The 22,389-nt window shown below is 36.2% G+C and overlaps 1 protein-coding gene across 1 annotated transcript in view; it reads right to left on the minus strand.

Annotated features, from left to right (window-relative positions):
* The window catches only part of LOC102228376 (contactin-associated protein-like 4), an 85,614-nt gene that overhangs the window by 39,994 nt on the left and 23,231 nt on the right, over nt 1-22,389 (minus strand). Inside the window, exons 4-9 of the mRNA XM_023340179.1 lie at nt 16,038-16,185; nt 14,167-14,370; nt 8,115-8,290; nt 5,326-5,472; nt 3,557-3,824; nt 832-981 (exon numbers count right to left, since the gene is read on the minus strand). Of these exons, the coding sequence (XP_023195947.1) occupies nt 832-981; nt 3,557-3,824; nt 5,326-5,472; nt 8,115-8,290; nt 14,167-14,370; nt 16,038-16,185 (1,093 nt within the window). The remainder of the gene's footprint in view (nt 1-831; nt 982-3,556; nt 3,825-5,325; nt 5,473-8,114; nt 8,291-14,166; nt 14,371-16,037; nt 16,186-22,389) is intronic.

A 22,389-nucleotide genomic window follows, 5' to 3' on the forward strand; every position in this document is an offset into this window, starting at 1 on the left:
TAACGCTGCTAATAGCTAAGCTAGCACAGCGGTGGTGGATTAGCTAATTTAAACATCTGCTCTACTGGTGATCTGTCAGAGTTGATGTCCGGGTCGCCTTTTTTATTTTTATTTTGTAACTGTGTTTGAAACGAAACACACCAAATTCCACACCACATTTACATGTTAAGGTTGTCATAGTCAAGCTAGCATAACTAGCAAGATCCTGCAAAACACTGACTTGTTATTTAGTGTGCAACATTTTGCTCAGCAATTTTCTCATAAGGGGATATGTGCAGTGACTTAATGTGCTACAAAAAAGTCCTAACTAAAGGGAATAGTAAACGGAAAATGGTTTAACCCAATAATTGCATCACAAGAAAAAGCAGCACAACAACATCTGTAGATTTTACGTCGCCGCTGTTCAAAAACGTCTTTCTGATAGAGTTTGTCTCGGTTTTGGCTCTGCTATCAACATTAATTAATTAATCTGCATCAAAACAGATAAAACATGTTTCTTTCTGTTTTAATTTTGACTTTTGTTACCTCAGTAAACAAAAGTAGGAGAAGTTGTTATTTTAATGAGAAGGAATAAAGAAAGTATGCTGGAGTGTGATGCATTAAATTAGGAGCGAAAAAGAAATTGCGTAAAGCCTGACTCACTCCAACCTATAAAAGATAATTGTATCTGCAGTACAGGCTTACATTTTAACCAGTGCCAGCAGTTTTACCATCTTTCACACTGAAATACTTCTGTATAAAACATAAAAAAGATGTTTTTTAGACTCTTCCAGCCTGTAAAATGCATTAAATACCAAACATTAATCAGATCTGTGATGTTTTTGCTCTCACCGCCAAAGAAGAGCTGACTGTCTGCCGCGGGAAGAAGAGGGATGCTGGTGTGAGCCGTGGCTCCTTCGTCTCGGTCCACCGTGATGCTCAGACGGTTCTCCATCGAGTTCAGCTCCACAGAATGCCACTGGCCGTCATTCAGACCCGCACCTGAACGTACGCACCCAGACAGAAACAGCAACGCTTCGTTTACAGCAACAAGTCAGACTTCTGCACCAGATCTTCATCCACAACTGTCACATTCCTGTTTAATTTAGCTTTTTACTCAATAAGCTGCAACCTATTTTCACTTGGCTGTTTGGTTATAAGCAACTTTGTTAGTATTAATCAGTAAGAATGAATTACTGATAAACTGTAACTTAGAGTTTCATACTAACCTCCGAGTCTCATACATGGTCGTTAACTACTTCTACTAACTTCAACTAATTGTGCTAATTCATATATCGAAACTTTCTGCTTTTTCTGGACATTATTGCTGTGTCTTTTGCTAAACTTCACTATTTAACTTTTTGAAATATTTGTGCTTTTGTGCAAATTTCAGCCCCATTGAAATACATTGAAATTCTACAAAATTCCACAAAATTCTGCTAAAATCTTCTGCTTTTTCACAGCTTACTACTTCTGCCTACTCCAACTTAGAAACTCCATTCAACTTTTAAACAAGTCACAAGACTTTAAACTATATTCAGATGTCTCGGCTATTTGATATCTCATACGGTTTTTCCACATTTGCGATTTAAGTTTTATGCAGATTTTTGATGGTGTTCAGGTTTACGATGTCATCCTATGGTGGAATGTTATAGTGTACACTCTAGTGACGATTTTTGAACTTTTCATGCTTTTTGACAAACAAAATGATGCTGTTTATACATATTTAACTGTACAGGAATAATTTATGCTTTAAAATGTAGCCACACATGTCTACTTTAAGGAACTATTACTATCATTGCTACGGGTCTTACTGTTTTCTGTCAAACTCTTCTGGAGTTCAGACATGTCACACCTTCTCCTATTCCTTCAGTGTATTTCTCTGTTGTGATCTGTTTCTATCTGTGCGTCAGTATTCTGCTTGTCTACCTTTCTGTACATGCCTTACTGGTTTTACTGGTTTTACTGTCTAGAAAGGTCTTCAGCAAACTTTAATCAATTCATATATCAAAATGTTCTGCTTCTTCTGCTAATTTGTGCTTTTTTTGCTATGTTTTACTTTTCAACTATTTCAGGTTTTATACTAATTTCTGCTTCTGCTAATTTATACTATTTCTTTTGCTATGTTTTAGTTTTCAACTATTTCAAATATTTCAGGTTCTTATGCTTTGTTCTGCCTTTTCTTGCATTTCCTGCAGCAATCATTCTGCAAATATGCATTCTCATGGCTGTTTCGCAAGGAACAGCAATTTTTCTAGTTCACATACTCCTTTCTCAACAAGCAATAAATTAATTAATGGCATGAAAGATTAAAACAAGGTCAATAATTACAGGTTACATAATTTATCATTTTTCTTTTTCTATCAAAAACTTGATGATAAAAATCTTTAGTCTGGTGTTTTAGTCTCAACTAGTGCTTATTTTGATGGACAGGTTTTCTAACAACAACTTCATAACTGATTTTATTTGTTGTATCTATTGTTCTTCTTTTATTTAGGACTGAGCGCAAAACTTTGTTGATATGACGCTAATGTTGGAAAAAAAAACTATTTTACAATTGCAGTGTTTCCATTAAATAAGAAACAAAATTAAAATCACACGTAAATAAGTTTGATCACACAACAAATAGTTTTAAAAAACATTGTCGTCCTACTACTTCCTGTCTTGTTCTTTGTCATTTCCACCAGTAGTAACATCTGGTTACGCATTTGCAAAACACACTATTTTTGATGCAGCGGGAAAGGCTCTTATAAAGAAAACAGTCATTTTTCTAAATTATTGTGTTACCATGAAGCAAATTTATTTTTGTATTTCCAATTTGTACAATTTTGAGATCAGTAGCTGCGTTTTCATTGTAACTATGCGCAAAACTTTGTCGATATACCACTAGTGTTGAAAAAATAAAATTTCGTAATTGTGGTGTTTCCATTAAATAAGAAGCATAATTAAAATCACATGTGAATAAGTTTGTTCACACAATGAGTCACTGAAAAACAATGCACAGTCATCGTCCTGTTACTTCCTGTCGTCTTCTTTGTCGTTTCTAGCAGTAGTAACATCCGGTTGTTGATCATGTGACTCATCTGATGCAGAAAATTTTTTCCATTGCATTTTTCATGAAACAAATTAATTTCGATACAGCTGAAAACCCACCTCATCCTAAAAGAAAAACGTTTCATCTAAAAACGTCCGGTGTTTTTTCCCCCAAAATTTCCGTGTTTCCATTAAGCAAGATTATTTTCGTAATTTCAATTTGCGCAATTTTTCGTCTTTTTTGCCAGCAGTAATGTACGATTGTTGATCACGTGTCTCGTGTGAAGCAAAAAAATTAAAAATTGTTTACATTGGAGTTTTGCAAAATACACAAATTTTAATTCAATCTAAGAACAAAAGTTTTTAGTGAAAAACATGAATTTCTCCAAAACTGGTGTGTTTTTAATCAAGTGAGTTTATTTTCGTAATTCCAATTTGTGCAACTTTTTGGTCATTGGAAATAAACTACCATGAAAATTCCCTCAGTTTGTTTGTAGTTTACCTGACATTGAAGCCAAATGAAGCTGACAGGATCCTGACTTACCGGTGCTGAGCTCCAGGAGAGTATTTCCCTCTTTACTGATCTGAAGGCGAAGCCTGGCTTCACTGACATACACGAAGACTGAGCCTTCCTGCTGCTGGAGGTCAAAGGTCAGCAGCAGCCCTGCCTTGTTCCACGTCCTGAACTGTAGCGCTATGGAAACGACCCCTGACAGCCATGATGTCAGCACAGGCAGCTGGAGGAAGCTGTGAGAGTCAGTGAACGTCACGGCGACAAAAACCGGCTCGCTGCAAGAAAAGGTCATGTTGCCCTGCAGAAAGAAGAGACGGGGAAACGACTATGAAGCAGATGACAAACATAAATATTCATCAGCCGCAGCAGCGTAATCAGTCTGACTGCATGTCACAGAGGTCTCATCTCGGAGAAATGACACCTGTACCGCCATATTGATATTAGCGTCAATTAAAAAGATGAAGGTTATGCACAAATCTCAGGAAACATTGTGTCCTAAATCTCCATAAACTATTACAGAAACCAGAGAGTCATGCCTGAGGCGCTTTAAAATGCTTTAAAAATTAATTTTAGATATCATATCTAGAATAAGTCATAAACTTCTGCCTGTTTTGGTTCCTTCTTTGCTCCTTCCTTTGCTTTGGGCTTCGACGATAATGAAGGAGAATATGATGACATTAAAGACACTGATGATGATGGTGAGTATAAATAAAAAAAACTAAATAATAATCATGATGATGATGTTCATGGCTCTGACCATTAGCATAAAAATGAAAGATGGCGGCTGATGCGGTTAAGCTAGTCCAGAGTTTCAGATCATGATTTCAGGTTAAAAAAAATACAACAGATCACACCAAACCAGGGGTGTCCAAGCTGTGGCCCAAGGGCCGACTTTGGTCCTTGTACTCATCTTTTGTGGCCCCAACTGCAGCTTAAGAACATGTTTATTGAACTTTTTATTTCTAATCAGGGTAAAATTATTACTAACATCATTTTATTTCAATGAAAAAAAAGTAAAAAAATGACATCTTTTTAGACTTTTGTAATAAGTAGAACCACATTTAATAGTTTTTTTTTTAATGAAATGTAAAATTGTATTTAATTTATTAAACTTAGCAAACCATAACAAGGGTTTTGAAATCCTGTTCTCATAACAGGATAAATTTGTTCAACCGATCCTAGAACGGTTTGAAAACGAAATGACCTTTTTATTAAAAACAACAAAACAAAATAGTTTTAAAAGTTTGGATTTACAATGAATAATGTTAAATAATAAACTACTTTGATTGACTTTATTTGTGTGTTTGTTTTTTCTTGCAGTAAACGTAGTGGATAAAAATGCTTGGGGATTTGTAATTTAAGTACAGATAAATCCATAATATGATTTTCTGAGCATTTTGATCCATAACATAACATTACATAACATAACACACAAATCAAATAATTTTCAGTTTACAATTGGCTTAGTCTGGAAGATAATACAAAAGTGTAACAAATATTTTCACCCCTAAATGTTTTCAATGGATCTGGCTGCTTTTAGGATTCAAATGTTATTAATTATTACATTATTTAATTTGTAATAATTAAATAATGTAATTATTTACATTATTTTAAAAGTGTGCAATTTCATAACTTTTGACGGAAATCTGAAAATAAAACACTATATTTGTGTTTATTCCAATGAGAGTTAGATCATTTCTAAATAGGAAATCATAATAAAGTATTATCATGGAAGTGTAGCCATCTGAACAATGTAAATTGAAGATTAAACCGATGTTAAAGCCAACAGAGTGACTTACCAGTGCAGCGACCTGTGGGCTGTTCTGTTTGGCCAGTTTGATCAAATTAAGGTCGTTGTATAAAAGGTTTTCCAGGCATCCATGGAAGTTCCTGTTGGGCAGGATTGGAGTTTGGAGTCCATGGCTCTGAACAGCTGCCACACTAAGCTGAAAAAAACATTCAAAAACTTACAAAATGTTACTCAGTTTTATAAATTTTATGTAGAATATATTGAAGTCGAGCATTAGAAAAAATATTATTGAGACAAACAAAAAATAAATACACTTCCCATCAGTTCAGGTGGATTTTATCTGACTTATTTTCATCAGATGGACAGTTTTGGTTTGACTTATTTAAAACAAACTGAAAGAAATGTAATGCTACAATACATGTTACACATTAAAGGTTTAAGACCACTAATAATAGGTCTTAAACTATTTTTTTCCTCTTTTTTGTTGCTGCTACGCCTGTCACAATAACAAATTTCCCTGGATGATAAAATGTCCGAGAAATTGTTGCAATAAACAATAATATTGTCATTTTGAGTCTATTTTCATTTCACTACTACAATAATAATGGCATATCAATGCAAATACACCCTCTCAAAGATAAAAAAAAAAAACCTTTAACTTCTAAATAATGTTTAACAGTAGAACTAGAAAACATTTTAAATATCCAAAATAATAAATGAAAACTAAAATAGCTTTTCAAATATTAATGATTCAGGTTTGACGGGGAAAACAGGCAAAAGAGGCAGGTAGTGCAAACTGACTATATTATTCAAAATGGCTGCTCTTCAACAATACCAAAAGAGGGAGAATATCTCTGACGATTGTTGTCCATATGGAAATGATGGACTTCTTTTTAATTTATCATGCAATTAACTGATTTATTGCTACAAAGTGTCAATTTTTCTGCTAAATTAAATGCACTTTCAGGTGCAACAAACTCTTAGGTGGTTTTATATGAGGCAGTAGTCGCTTGCTAATTGCAGAGTTGACTTTTGACTTATTACAATTATTCTCCTGCTTTACATGTGAAAAAACTGAGTAATGACAGAAACACACTTGGTTTCAGTTTCTCTCTGTTTGGATGTAATGAAGTCCTTGCCGGTTCTGTTTGTTGAAAGCGTTGGCTGCGGACGCCGTCAGATGTTAATGGTGAGCTTATACAAAATGCATAATGTAGGTGACAAGCAGGGGCAAATCTGACTGGCTATCAAACATAATGAAAACTGTGTTTCTATACTTTAACACCATCTGCGATGCAACAGCTGCTGCTTTTTCTGCTTCGTCCTTCATATGAAACAATCACTGACCTCTATACTACGGCTTGATGTTTACCAGAAACATCATTCAAAAGATTTCTGTGACCCAAAGTCCAGTTTCAATACTTAGCTAAAAAAATAATTCTCATTAATATTAATCAGCACTTACCATTTTTATTTATTTTCATGTGTGGCTTGCATTAACATAATTAGGTTCTTATATAGATGATGTGACTTTAAGTAGATGCCACTTTGACTTTTCTGATGATGTCATATGAAGTTTAATCTCTAACTGTTTTTGTTGCGTGACTTTCGTGACTTAACGTTGCAATATTAAAACATAAAGATGCCCTGAAGAAAACTAAGTAAATTTACCATAAATGTTACTGAAATTATCCAGTAATGTTTAATCTCACATTACATTATGCAGAAGCTCTGTCTGCACTAATGAATTTTTATTCACTTTAACATTTCTAATGCTTTTCGAGATGTTTTTATACGAGTTATTAATAAGTCTGGTTACTATCAACATGCAAATCCACCGTTTATCCAAATTGTAAAATTTACCAAAAAAAAGTATGATTTTGTTTATTACAAAATAGTTCAAACTAGGATTCAAAGACTGTAGAAATCCAAATATGATTTGCAACACATTTATACATTTACAAAACAAAAAGCTGAAAAAGAGATGATTAAATTATGGAATGATGAAAGCATGAATTTAGGAGAGTTTTCAACAAATTGATGCAAAAGAAAATATTTGAAGTTTTTTAGCATAGACAACTTGAAATTGTGTTGTATCTTTTGGTTTTGGATTGTTTTCTTTCCTGTTGTGTTTCTTGTTTACTGGTTTACATATAAGAAGTGATAAGTTTATTTTATATATTGTAACAATTTATAAAGAGGTAATTCAGTTTAATTTGATGATTGACTGAATAAATAAAAAAATCTATCAACCGATCCGACTAAGATAATACAAGTTTGATCACTTATTGAGAGTTCAACCTTTAGAAACCAGTGAAAAAAGTGGGAAAAACGTAAAAATAACTTTTCTGTCATAATATAGCAGGAAATTGTAAATTTTTCTTATTTTGTATTCATAAATGGATTGAAATTACTAATTATACTGTCCACACAAAAAACTTTGAACTGTTTCTTACATCCAACCCTTAAACCCTCACAAATATTCAGATTTAAATTGATTCTTTGTTGATTCCAAGTATTTAAAATAAGGGGTTTGATAATCTGAAAATAGACTTAATTTCTTCACATTTAAAGCCATATAAATTGGATTTCTTATATGTCAGGCTTCATGGTAGAAACGACACAGTATGATAGCTTTATAGTAGATGTTAACTGATTATTTAAAACTCTCAGCGGGACGATATACGTTTTATGGTGCTAAGAAAGAAAGCAGCAAACACAAAGATTAGCAAATCAAAGTGTATTAAAGAGTCTGAGGATTGTCGTAACAGCTTTTGAAAAAAGCTTTGTGGCAACACAAACTATTAAAACTACACTGTAAATCGTTTTGCGTCGTACCGTGTGAATGTGCCAGTGGCTGAGCTCGGCTGGGACTTGAACCTGCTGCATGTTTTTATCCACCGTCAGGTTGAGGTGAGAGCCGAGCCGCTCCAGCTTCACGTGATGCCAGTGTTGGTCGTCCAGCAGACTCCCAAGAGAAACCAGAAGTTTGCCCCCAGAGCCTGAACTCACATCTGCAAAGAAAAGGTTGTCAAGTTAAACAGAAGACTGACTAATGATACAGCACTGAATCTGCAATCTACAGTAAAAACTGTTTTTCAAAGTCCTTAAAATTCCCATTTTACATGTTTACACTTCCATTTGGGTGTCTACTGCTACTTTTATTTGATTAAATATTTTTTATTCACCAATTTGTGTGTAAATTGGTGAATAAAATATAACAGACTAACAAAAAGCAAAAGAGGTATTGATCTACAAAATAAATTACTTCCTGAAAAGTTACTTATGAGTTAGAAGTAGAAAAGAGAGCAAGAGAAAGAAAGTAAGTAAACAGATAAATAAATAAATAAAACTATGTGCCAGAACAAAGAATAAATAAATAAACTTAATTCAATACATGTTTGGTGTCTGAATAATGAGTCTTTTCAAAAACTTCCAGTGTAATGTAATGTCAAAAATCAGCAGGCTCGTCACCTAGCAACCCCGGCCAAGTTCAGCGGGTCACCTAGCAGCCCCAGCCAAGCTCAGTCCGTCACCTGGCAACCCCAGCCAAGCCCAGCCCGTCACCTAGCAACCCCAGCCAAGCCCAGCCCGTCACCCAGCAACCAAAGCAGAGTAACCAAAGGTTGAAAAGTTTTAATTGTAATTTCAATGGAAGTATTAAGAGTTTGTGTGATTTCATCAGGGAGGAAAATAAACTTTAACTGCATGTACATGGATACATGCTGTTCCAGAAATGACAACATCAGCCATAAATAATACCGCTTCGTACTCAGCTCAACATTTCTTTCAATCTGAGTATGCTATTTTTAATAACTGTACAGTATTTTTCTTTTTTTTATTTTATTTTACAACCTTATTAATTTTGCCAACTGATTACTTTTCTGTTTTATATTTTATACTTTTCTACGCCACTTCACTGCAAAAACACCAAATCTTACAAAGTAATTTTGGTCCCATAAAACAAATATTTTAGTACACTTGAAATAAGACAAAACTTACAACTAACTTTTCAGTAAGAAATAAGAGCTTGTTTTAAGGAAATAATTCCTTAATACTGATGAAAAAGTTCTAGTTCCATTTCTCAGATTATTTCCTGAGACATTTTCCCATGTTTTAAAAGTGGAATAATCTGCCACTGGAACAAGTAAAAAACATTTTTAGCAACATTAAGGCATTATTGACTTAAAACAATCGCTTCTCTTGCTGAAAAGTTACTTATAAGTTAATTTTGTTTTATGTCAAGTGTTAACATATTTTCACTAGAAACTAGACCAGAATTACTTGGTAAAATCTTCAGTTTTTGCAGTGAATTTGCTGCTAATACTCCTGAACCTATAGAGGGAAAATAACTGATATTCCTACTTTACTCTGTTCTCTATTGCAGAAAAGTACCATGAAGTGCAAGTTTGACTCTGGGCTCCTCTTAAACTCTTATGCAGCTGTTTACAAAGAAAATTCCTGGAGGCTCCCAATAAATCACCAAAGACATAGTGTAATAGAACAGGCAATTGTGTCAGTAATAGCCACAGTCCATTGTCTTCTACTTTATTTTCTAACTAGCTCAGGGAGAATCATTCCAGTATCACTGCCTGGATGCCCTCTGGGATGGTCTGGTTGTAGCTTTTGCTGCTTTGAGTTGAGAATAAAAGTGATTTTTGTTGCTGTTACGCATTAATATTCAGGGGTTTTATTTCTTCAAAGCACAGCCAGGAACCGCAGCATGTCCTTAATGTTGCGAATGCAGAATAGAAAGTCAATTACTTAACAAGCGGCTGGACCCATGCGCTGCTCTGATCCCATCCTAATTTAGTCAGCAATACTTAACATCGTTCGTCAGTGGAGGAAAGCGCCGGAGCAGGACACAGTTGCTCGAAGTGCAATCACCGCTGCGCGTTACAGCTTCCCAGAGACAAATCACAATTGAACTTAATCATAGAGCAGCAGGCTGCATTAAAGTCAGCTGCCATTTTGATAAATGTGAGGAGGAAATAAGGTGATTTTAAAAACGTGGACATAAATCTTAATGAGTGACTCAATTTACTCCAACTGCTCAGTCACCCACAAGCTGGGAGGAAAGGTCTAACTACTATATTTATTTGTTTGTGTGCCTGTCTGCTAATTATAACTTGGTATTTGTTGTGTTTTCACTGAGCCATTAATTTATGCAAATTTGTGTTTAGGACCAAAATATATCTTCTCCTGCTGAGTTTTGTGTTGTAGTTTTATATGGCTCAGTTGCACAGTCAGCCGTTATTAACCATCTTTAGCTACAATCTCCTCAGTTAGCTTGAGATCCACATGACAGTAAGTAGCTCTACTTCCATTAAAAATGTGCACAAAACTTTGTTCATATTTTGCCAATGTTGGAAAAATACAATTTTGCAATTGCAATGTTTCCATCAAACAAGAAATGCAATTACAATCACACATGAATAAGTTTGTTCGCGCGATCAGTCATTAAAAAAAAACATGGCACACCGTCACCCAAAGTGTTTTTCCATTGTAGTTTTACAAAATAAACAAATTTTGATACAGTCAATAAAAACACATCATCCTAATGGAAAAGGGATTTATTGGAAAATGTGTTTTTTCAAAATAGTTGGGTTTCCATTAAAAAATATCTATGTAATTCCAATTTGTGCAATTTTAAGGTAAATGGAAGCACACCTTATGGCTTCCTTTCAATAACAAATGTGCTCTAACCCTCGTGAATATTCCACTAATGTCAACAAAACACAATTTTGCAATTTGGTGTTTCCATTAAATAAGAAACATGATTAAAATCACAAGTGAATAAGTTTGTTCACGTGATAACTCATTACAAAATGAGCCATGCCATCATCCTCCAACCACTTCCTGTTGTCTTCTTCATGGTTTCCACCAGTAGTAACATCCTGTTGTTGATCATGTGACTTGTGTGAAAAAGGTGTTCCTATTTCAGTTTAGATATGGACAAAAAAAAAAAACACATAGTCCTAGTGCACAAACTTTGTCGAAAAACAAGTTTTTCCAGAATGGTTGTGTTTCCGTTAATTGAATTTATTTCCAAAATGTTGCTATGACACGGTCAATGGAAGCGCAGCTTGTGCTAAAGGGAGCAGAACGACCAGCAGAATCAGGTTGGGAATGTGAAAGATAAGCAAGAGGAGCCTCAGAGAATATCTCACGCTCTCCTACGGAGATAATACGCTTTAACCTCTGGGTATTATCATCACTCCGTTAGTTTGATCTTCTCCTTTCTTCTTTAATCTTCTGTCATCTTTTCCTTTATTTCCCTCTCTTCTCTCCTCTGCCAACCGCTGACTGTGGAGGGGCTTGCTGTGGCTCATAGTGAATGCTCGCAGCTATTGATCTAAATTGCACAGTCTGCAAACTCCTGGGAGAGTCATATGGAGGGAGGAAGTTTGGTGCAGCTGTGAGAAAGAGAAGATTTTCAAAGAGCATGCAATTTAAAAAGGGAAATCAGTGAAAGGAATGCAGAACGACTACGGTAAGGTCAAAAAAGTACAACTGTATGAGTTGTCTGTGTGGTGATGAAGGAGGCTGTGTGGCTGCTAAGCTAGTTTAGATTCTGATTGCTAACCCCAAACTTTGTTTGATTTTAAGAAAAGCCTTTAAATTTCTCCAAATGTTTACAGAAATCTGACAGGGTTATTGTTTTCAGTAGGTACGTTTCCATTGACTGTATAACCGCGCAAATTGGAATTACAAAAATAAATCTGCTCAATGGAAAAATGTCAATTCTGAAAAAACTCAAAATTTGGAAGTGGTTGTTAGGTTGTGTCAAAAGTAAAACACTTTTTCACATCACGAGTCCCATGAACATGAACCTTCACAGCCACATAAGGACAGATACAAAGTCGGCCTTCTGTCACCTGAAGAACATTTAAAGGACTAGATGACTAATGTCTCAGCAAGAGAGAAACTCATCCATGTGTTTATGTTTAGTTGCATTAATTACTGCAACAGTGTCTTCACAGGTCTGATTTAAAAAAAACTAATCCTCCAGCTGATCCAGAATGCTGCTGCTGGCGTTCTGACTAAAACCAGGAAGATAGAGCACATCACCCAGTTCCACTGAGAGAATAGACTTTAAATACTGCTGTTAATTTACAAATCACTAAATGGTTTAGCACCACAATACATTAAAGACCTGCTGTTGTCATACCAACCTTCCAGACTGCGCAGGTTGGTATGGCAACAGCAACTCTAACCCTTATGAAAGGAAAGGAAACATTGATCAACATCTTGATGTGTAATGTAATGTTTCAATTGTTGATTTTTGTGTTTTTATGATGTAAAGCACTTTAAAATAAAAATTGATTGATTGATAGCAGTGAAATCTACAATTTTCCCAAAAACCAAACTGTGTGATATTTCCTTTGAGCTATGAGAGAGTTATGAATAAACAAGCAGCATAGAGAGGTAACTGGCAAGACAGGAAGAAGCACAATTCCCCCGAGTTTCTTCAAAATTGGATCAGCTCTAACTGAGATCAGATCTGACAAATGGCATTCGGATAAAACTGCTTCCGACAGCTCGCCTCTTTTTATTTAAGGAACAAAACTCGCAGAAGGTATTAAATCCCATCTATGGATATGAGAACAGGGACGCTCTGCATAATTGCTGTTCAGCTTAGGCATTTAACTGACATTTGCTCAGTTATGAACAATGAATGAATAATGACTGAACAGAGATGGAGCGTCTGCAGACGAGAACTTCAAGATTATTTGAATTCAAATATTCAAAATCTGATCCGCCATTCATCACGTCTTCAACAAAAACCTTGAATACTGATTACAGTTTTCGCCCTAAAGGGAAAATCTCACAGTAGGTTGTTGCATTATTACACATAACAGGCAAAAGAACAGTCTGCATACTCTAAAACTTTATAGAATGATAACTGCAACGCAAAGATCATTTTTTTGAAAAGTAATTATAATCACACAATAGTTAATTGGACATTTTGGCTACATAACTTAAAATCTAGCAGTGATAAAAAAAAAACATCTAATAATTAGGGCAGCGTATTAGGGTCATTGTAAAAAATAAATAAATAAACGAAGAAAAAAACTTTGGCCAAAAAACTGAAATTTTGAGATTAATCTTTAAAATTTTCTTTAAACAGCTTGAAAGGAACCTTTTTATTTTTCAAAGATTTTCATGTTTTTTTCATAAGTTTCCATGTCTTTTCTTGCAAATTTTCAACTCATAACTTTAAAAAAAAATTCTAAATTTCTTTTGAGTTTTGTTGAAATTCAAAATTTCTACTTTTCCAACTCAAATTTTAAAAAAATTTCTAGAAAATTGCTGAGATTAAACTGAAAATTTGTGATTTTATTTTCCTCACAAATTATCAACTTTTCACTCAGAAAATTCTTTTAAAGGAAATTTCCTCCTCCTTTTGTTTTTCATCCGTCTATTATGGCCCTAATTCACAATAGGAGCCTAATTGATGCCAATGATGGTTTGTTTTGAACTCACAAGTCAAAAGTTCATGTTGGAGAAAATCAAACAGAATTCATGCCAAAGTCACTTTTATCAACATCCAATATGAAACACATATAAAACAAAGGGAAATTTTCAGGACTGAAATGTTTATATCCTCTTTAACAAATTGTCAGAAAACTTCAAAGATGCTGAAACACTGACTTTGTTTAAATAAAGGCCAAAACCCCAGTTTGATTAACAATAACTAGAACATTGATCAATATATCAGATGTATATTTAATGATGATTTTGAAGATGGCATTAGAACCTCTTCTAATGAGGAAACTAAAAAACACCTGATAGGATGGGAAAAAGGAAAGTCACTACTGAATGATTTCAGCTGTTTTATAAAAAATAAAAGGCTGAGTGTAAATAAACAACCTGCTGAGGTTGGTACCTTGCTGGTGGTGGAGCAGCAGCTTTCCTCTCTCCAGCGCCAGGTTGAGGCTGTGATCCCTCTGTCCATTTGCATGAAGCAGCGTTCCTGAGTTCTTCAAGGTTTTAAACTTCAGAGAGATGCTCTCCCTCGCTGTCCAGCTCGTTCTGGCACTCAGTCTGTAGACGAGGTTGCTTCTCCCATCAAAACGTGCCACCTCAGAGGCTGCAAAACAAGAGCAAAGCAGCTTTAAAGGTTTGATTCTTTACTATTTAAATCACATTAAATACAGCAAACGATGTGGATGGTAGGACATGAATTCAAAAATACAAACACAGATGGTGCAACTTAATTTGCAAAAGTTAATTTCAAACAATATTTTTTTTGAAGAGTTCAATAAGGAAAAATAAAGAAGAATTCGTATTTAAACACAGAGAGCATTTCTGCTGAATGTTTTCAGGAGTCACAAACCAGTGGTAGATATTTTCTGCCACTCTTCCTCTGCTGCAGCCAAGCTCTTAAAACTTGCATGAGTCCTTCGGTGGACAGCTGACTTCAGCTCTTACCAAAGATTTCCAATAGAGCTCAGCAGCTTGATTTGTGCCAAATGTTTCCCTGGTTTAAGACCAAACAGTTTTTCCTTTGTTTCTGCTACAGAAAAACATCCTGGTACTTTTTATGAGTCATCACTCCTTAAATTTATTATGAGGAACAACATCATCACCTCCACCATGTTTTAGAGAGAAATATTCAGAGTAAAGATGTATTTTTCACACAATTCAAGAGAAACAAGACATCTTGGCACTTAAACTCCAAGCTGCAGACCAATCTGTGTATTGGTGCATCAATGCGTGTGGATTTGAGTGCAGTTGGGGCTGTAATATATTTGTAGCCCAATCAAACACTTCCCAGATAGAATATGAGAACTTATAAATGTCACTCAGTAGCAAGCTGCTGAATTTGTATCTCTTTTACTAGAACATAAAAATAAAATAAACCCTCACTTTTCACTCAGTTTTGATCTAAAACTGAATTTCTGCGGCGTTGTCTTTGTGCCACCGATTTGAATGTGAGCGCATAAATCTATGTAAACGGATAATAACTAGTGATGTTAAGCATCTATATCTAAAATTCGGTTGCTAAATACGCATCTGACACGCGGTCCACTATGACATTGCAGCTCCTTGGGTATGGAACACCAATAGAGGCAAAGATTTTGTAAAATTTTATGTGTCTTTCACACACAAAGTATGTTGTTAACATGCAAATGACTGCATTCACAGCTGTAAATCAAAGTTTCACATTATATTATATAGATTCGTTGTGACTTTTTGTCTAATTCATTTAGTCTTAGTTTTTAGAGTGTGTTTGCTAGTTTTTATTAGTTATTATGGAGTGCCATAATTTGCCAACAACTGACGTAAACCGCTTCAGTGGGGAAAAAAATTTTCACATCAAATTGGAAAATTGCATATTATATCTATTATTATAGTATATTTTAGTTTATAAACACACGATAGAGTTCCAGGTAGTTCTAGTTTTTCCCAATTAATTATTGTTTTTATTTATTTCAGCTAATGAAAATGTTTTCTCATTTTCATTTTTTGTTATTTTATTAGCTTTAGTTTACAACCTTGATGTAAATAAATCACATATCTGGCCAATCACAGACAGATCGTTTTCATCCAATCAGAGTATTTTTGGATGAGAAAGAACCAATCACAACCAAGAAGCCAAAATACTCCAAGAAGTGGCAGAAATACCCAAACAAACTGTAGCCTTTAAGAAAAACACAACATGATACTCTTGAATTTTGAAACCTAATAATTTGTAGTTAAGCAAACAAATTGTGCATTTCCTCAGGATGCTATAGTTACTGTAACCACACTCACTGTATCTGCAGCCGTATATTTCCAGGCGGAGTCCGATCCGCCCGGTGGGGTTCCAGTCCAGTGGGATCAGGCGAAGGTAGCGGGCGATCACTGGCTGATCAAGTTTGTACTGGACCACAGAGTCTGCGTTGCTGTTACCTGGAAACGCCTGAAGCAACACACCTAGATGTTAGTTTTTACACACAACTTGGATGTTGTAACAATTTTGGATTTTCCATCAGCCTGTTCATGTGTGCCATGGGCGCCAGTTTATGTTTCAGCTGTTGGATGCTAGCTGGCTAATCAGCCACCAGGCAACTAGAGCTGGGGGATATGAGGAAAATCTAATATCCCGATATATTTTTTTGCTATATCACGATACACGATATATATCACGATATTCTTAAATGAGCTCCAATGTTATTTTTAACTATAGATCCCTTGCAGCATGATGTCACCCACGCACGTTCCGCCCCCTTTTCCCTGCTAGACTTAAATGTAAGCTCATATAAAAAGGGATGCAGTGTTTTGCTATGGACTGTCTACACTATGACTAGATAACAAGGTGAGAAATAAGTTTTAACTAAGAAAAAAAAATAGCGAGGGAGAGGGAAGTAGGTCAGTTATCCTCGACTTTGACAAACTTAACAAATAGATGTGCTGTGGAATAAGGTGTGTTTTGGACAGATCAGTAAATCAGGTGTTTAAATTAGCTAATCAACCACTGCTGTGTTAGCGTGGCTAATAGCAATGGTGGCTAATCTACCACAGTGATCACTTATTAATAAAAGCAAAATACCTCATTTAGTTCGACATCCTCCATATAAAATCCAAACTACTGCCAGATTATTGATCCAGCGGAACTTGACTAGTTCATCTGATTCGTCTTCAGTTACCGTCTCATTCAGCCGCCGTCACCATGTTGTTTGTTTTCTCCCGCAGCGTGATTGGTAGAACAATTTCAGGCTGGGAGGGGCTAGTGATGCATTCAAAGGGTGTCGGATAAACCATACTCGCACGTTTGGTCAGTTGGTTTTGACGGCGAAAGTTACACTCGATACATCGCCCAGCCCTACAAGCAACTACTTATTAACAACCGCAAAATAAACATCAAGCCTGAAAACTGTTAAAACTGTTACCTGCTCAGTTAACAGAACAGGTGATGTTCCTGACACACTAGAAAAGTAACCTATGATCTGTCCGTTTGCGGAGCTGTTGTCAAGCTGGTTGCCGAAGCAACCGGCATGCGTGGACTGAAGCCCACCTGCAGGGAGCGAGGACAAAAGAAGAGTTTGAATGGGTTTTTGAGTTGTTCTTCACCTGTTTTGGGGCGTCATTTTTCACTTTGCTGTGGCAAACTGCAGCCACTGCAGTTTCTGAAAGTAATCAATAAAAACAGGACTGCACAGCAGTAAAACCAACTGACCAAACGGGGTCTGCTTGGGTTACTAGGCAATGGGAGGAACTCGGCTGGGGTTGCTAGGTGACAGGTAATCTTTGCTGATTCGTGACGTAGCATTGCAGAGATTTTTGAAACGGCTCATTTTGTAGACACCAACAATCTTTACATTTTTTCTTTTTATAATCAGTAGAAACCCAAATGGAAGTATGGAGATGAAATGTGCATGAAATGCAACAAAATGTGAATTTTGCATCGATAACTCGTCAATTCAAAGGGATTCAACTATTGTACCTGTTATGTTTCTTCTCATAACTTAACTATATAAACTCAACAGAACCCCAGTGGAACGTGACTTAGTTTATTGAACATTTTTCCCAAGAACATAGTGAGATCAATGTGCTGATACCACAATTGGAATTCTTCCACATAGTACACAAAATAGTGCCATTGGATAATGTATTGTTTTATCACATACATAACAGTACCGGTTCTATCATTTTGTGTAGACATAAAGTCTCCCCAACGCTCAGCCTTGAGCCAACCATCTGCATTCTCCAACTTTGAGCTAACAGGCCATTGATCCCACCTGCTGATGACGCCTCCCCCTCTCTGTCCAGTGATCAATAACCCTTGGATCCCATTTTGTGTCCGTACTGAGCCTCTGTTAGAAGACTAATAGCTTCCATTTCCCCCCAATCAGCCGCCTTTGAAAATCCAGCAAGGTTGCCTGTGTGACAGTTCCCCACAGAGAAACGCCTTATTTCGAGACGAATCCCCTAAACACCAAACTGACTCTTACAAAAAGTTAACAGTTGTATTTTTGCATGCATGCATTTGAATGCATTCGCTTTGCTCCATCTACTGAACAGCTTGTGACTTTGTCGGGGTGTGTGTGTGTGTGTGTGTGTTTGTTAGCTGATGAGCCTTTGTGAGCACGATTAGCTTCTCTGGAGCTGCATAATTGTGATCTCGTTGCTTTGAAGGGTTGAGCCTGCTGGGCAGCCGAGTGTTAAGCTCAACAAATGGCTCAGTTTCCTGCTGAGAATGCCGAGGAACACAGCATCTCGTTTACTCGCCCGAGGACCTTTAGAAATATGAGCTGCTTCTGACAAGCTTTCAGTCAGGGGAGGAGAAACAGAGATGAAGGAAGGATGAAACTTTAAAAAAAAGGATGGGAGGATGGAGGGATTAATAACAGAGCAACTGGGGGTGAAGAAGTTCTTAATAAAAATATAATAACTTTCAAGTCTTTCATGAAGTCTACATGAAAAATTCTGCTGAATCAGGCGCAGCAACAAATTTTAGCGAGAAACATTCATGCAGTGTAGTTTGTAGGCCTGGACAATATGGCTGAAAACCTATCACTTATCACAAAATACGGTTTCATATTGATATCGCTAATTATTGTTTAGTTTTTTATTTTAAATATCCAAAATACTGCCATGCTAGTCCTCTTTTATTCTGTTTTTGTTTTTTTAAGCACTTATGAGGCATTGTTGTGAAACTTTAAACTGCTGCTGTGCAAATTAACAGGTAGATGATAGGTAACCAAAGAATTAAATAGTTGCTAGTTAACCAAGAAGTGATATAGTTGCTAGGTAACCAGAGAGTGAGATAGTTCCTAGGTAACCAGAGAGTGATATAGTTCCTAGGTAACCAGAGAGTGATATAGTTGCTAGGTCACCAGAGAGTAGTTGATACCATCAACTTTGTTTAGCTAGTTGTGAAAGGTGGAGCGGCAAAAGCCTTTGCTCTGCCTACATTTCCCAGAATGCTGTCCGTGAATACCAGTCAGCATGTTTGACTGAGGGAAACAATTTAAACTCAAAACAGTGACAGTATGTATTTATGTATTTATTTAATGACAGTAGTATTTATAACATGTTTGCTATGCAAAATTCCATTTGTAAAATAATTTTGTACTTCCATTTTGATTTCTACTGCTACTAAAAACAGCCCAAGCACTGAAAAAAAACAGCAGATTTTTGTCAATATGTTGATGTGTTTTGGTGTCTAGAAAATGAGCCACTTCAAAAACTTTTTCAATGTAACATTACAAATCAGCAGGCACACATTATATGGGCACTGCATTGTTACCTAGCAACCCCAGCCTGTTACCTAGCAAACCACGCTGAGTCCAGTACATTTGGTCAGCTGGTTTTATCACTGACAAAGTGTTTAGTTGTTGACTTACCATCCAGAAACTACCTGGTGCATTCTTGTTGGTTGTGCAGGAGGCGCCACTTCTGCTTTTCAAAGATGTATGGTTGTATAATTGCACGTCTGTCTGCAGCCAATTTCAGGTGCGTAAATGTTGAGTTGGGGGGCGTGGCCAGCAGGAGCTTATTTAGATTTAAAGAGGCAAGACGTCCTAAAACAGCTCAAAATACTTAAAATGTTACTAAGAATGATTTTATTTTAAAAAAAAATTTGTAATGAATATGTTTTGTTTAAGCCATAAACTTCTCCTAATCTGTTTAAGGAAGCATAACAGATCACCCTTAATTTTACCAGAAAGTTGGTTGCTAACTATGTTGCAACCAACTTTTAATCCTTTTTATACTATAACCATATGACTGAAAAAGGTTCAAATAATATTTTTAATATTGTACTTAGCTGTCAAGTAAAGGTAGTGATAAAGTCTCCAGTACTTCAGAAAAGTAAAACTCAGATGATTTGATTTTTCTCATTGAGGATAAATCTGAGTCAGGAGGAAGCTGTGACTAAAGCAGCTGTTTTTACAGTTAAACTCACCTTTTCTGTGACACTAAGCCACTCTGACTAATACATGCAGATTTAAGAGCAATCTGGCAGCTGATGAGGAAGCACCGCCTCTGTCATGATTTGTGATGTTAGGTGGTGAGTATTAAGCGATGAATCCAGGTCGTTGAGTGAGAATGATGATTTAATGGTGAAAACGTACAAAAATCCAAAGTCCAGGCAGCACAGAATGAGTGGAAGGCTAAGAGTTCATATCTGGTAGCAACTGGTAGAACAACTGACATCTGACGACTGACTGGACAGCAGACAAGACGACTAGACAAGACGACTAGACAAGACAAGGACCCGACGAGGAACAAGGAAGACAGGTGGGATTAAATACACAGAGAGTAATCAGGGAGCGAGACACAGCTGGGAACAGTCAAGGGGTAAACAGAACAACACGGAGACTCAATAGACACAGAAACCTTAAATAAACACAAAGAAAACTCAAATCTTCACAGCCTCACACGCCGAGTGTCAAATCAACTCGTTTTAGCGCTGAAGAAGTCATACCTTCCTTTTTTCAGGTGATGTGTCCTGGGGAGAGTTTATGTTCTTCACACGGTGTGAAAATCTTCTTTGCAAGTCTGAATTACAAGTCGCTCCACAGGAGGATATAGTTTGAAGATGGGTGTTCCCTTTCTTCTTAAAAGGAAAAAAAGGATGCCTGGAAGTTTCCCGAATAACAAATCAAATAGTAATCGAACTGCTGCACACGTACTTACAGAAAGTTATCTTCTCTAACTCTTAAAGGTGACTAATTATGCTTCCTTGAACAGGTAAAGATACACAAAATGTTTATTACATTCTTTGCACAAAATCCTTCTTAGATAAAGAGATTTTGAGTATTTTGAGCTCATTTCAGAATGAGTCGTTTTAGGGTGCCCTGTCACTTTAAACCTAAATAAGCTGCTCCTGGCCACGCCCCCAAACTCATTAACACTCATACCTGAAAATGGAGGCGCAATTATAGAACTGCACATCTTTGAAAAGCAGACGTAGAGCCTCCTGCACAACCAACAAGAATGCATCAAGTGGTTTCTTGATGGTAAGTCAACAACAAACCGCTTGTCTTTTCTAGCAGCCATTGTACAGCGGTAAAACCAGCTCACCAAACATGCTGGAACTCGGCTTCAGTTGCTAAGTAACAGGCACCCTTGGTGGGGTTGCTAGGTAACAGCTGATTTGTAACATTACATTCCGAAGGTTTTTGAAACGACTCATTTTCCAGACACCAAAAAACAGTTGGCTGTTGGCTTTTTTAAGGCATTTTGGTCGTTTTGAGAAGCAGTAGAAACTCAAATGGAAGTACAAAAACTTGCAAAATGTGAATTTTGCACTGGTATGTCCCCTTTAAAGTTGTTTCCTCATTAGAGACGAGCATTTTGAGCTCGAAATATTATGAAACTGTACGTTATGGTTGTAAACAAATGAACAGTTGCACTCAGTGAGGAATCAACATGATACTTTTGTCCCTGCTTGCTGCAGATTTATATTTTTAGCTCAATCCTGACACCGTTATGTAGACGGACTCTCAGTGAACGTGTTAGTTAGGGTTCATTCAGCAACTCTCTGGAAGACGGATTTGGAACGGACACCTTTGCTGCCGCAGGAATTAAACCTGTGACATTTTGTGTGGCAGGCAGTGTTTTCCTACATTAGTGTCAACCTCCAATAAGCAGAAGTTAAATTCTCTGACAGCAGCCAGATATGATCACACGACCTGTGGGTTTCCTTACGGCTCAGTTTGCTGTTAGTATTTAGAGAATGTGTATGGTTCACCATGCGTTACTATTTCCAAATATCAAATTTCTTTTGTCAACTCAGAATTCAAAAGGTGTTTTAGTGTGACTTATTTCATTTATGTAGAAGTCTGGATTCCAGGCTGAATGTGGAACAGCGAGAGTAAGGATGGGTGACATGGCTGAAGAATAAAATCTATAATTAGTTTTATACCTGAATTCCTCAAAATTCTGACTTTTGATTTAGAAATTCTGAGATAAAAATCAAAATTCTGACATTTTTTTAGAATCTCAGGATTCTGAAATAAAAAGTCAGAATTCTCAGAATTTGTATATTAAAGACAGCATTCTAAAAAAGTCAGAATTTTGTGATTAAAATCAAAATTTGGACTTTTGATTTCAGATTTCTGACATCAAAATCTAAGAATTTCAAAATTCTGAGGTTAAAGTCAAAATTCTGATTTTG

This window comes from Xiphophorus maculatus, chromosome 9, assembly GCF_002775205.1.
Source record: "Xiphophorus maculatus strain JP 163 A chromosome 9, X_maculatus-5.0-male, whole genome shotgun sequence".
Classification (NCBI taxonomy): Eukaryota; Metazoa; Chordata; class Actinopteri; order Cyprinodontiformes; family Poeciliidae; genus Xiphophorus; species Xiphophorus maculatus.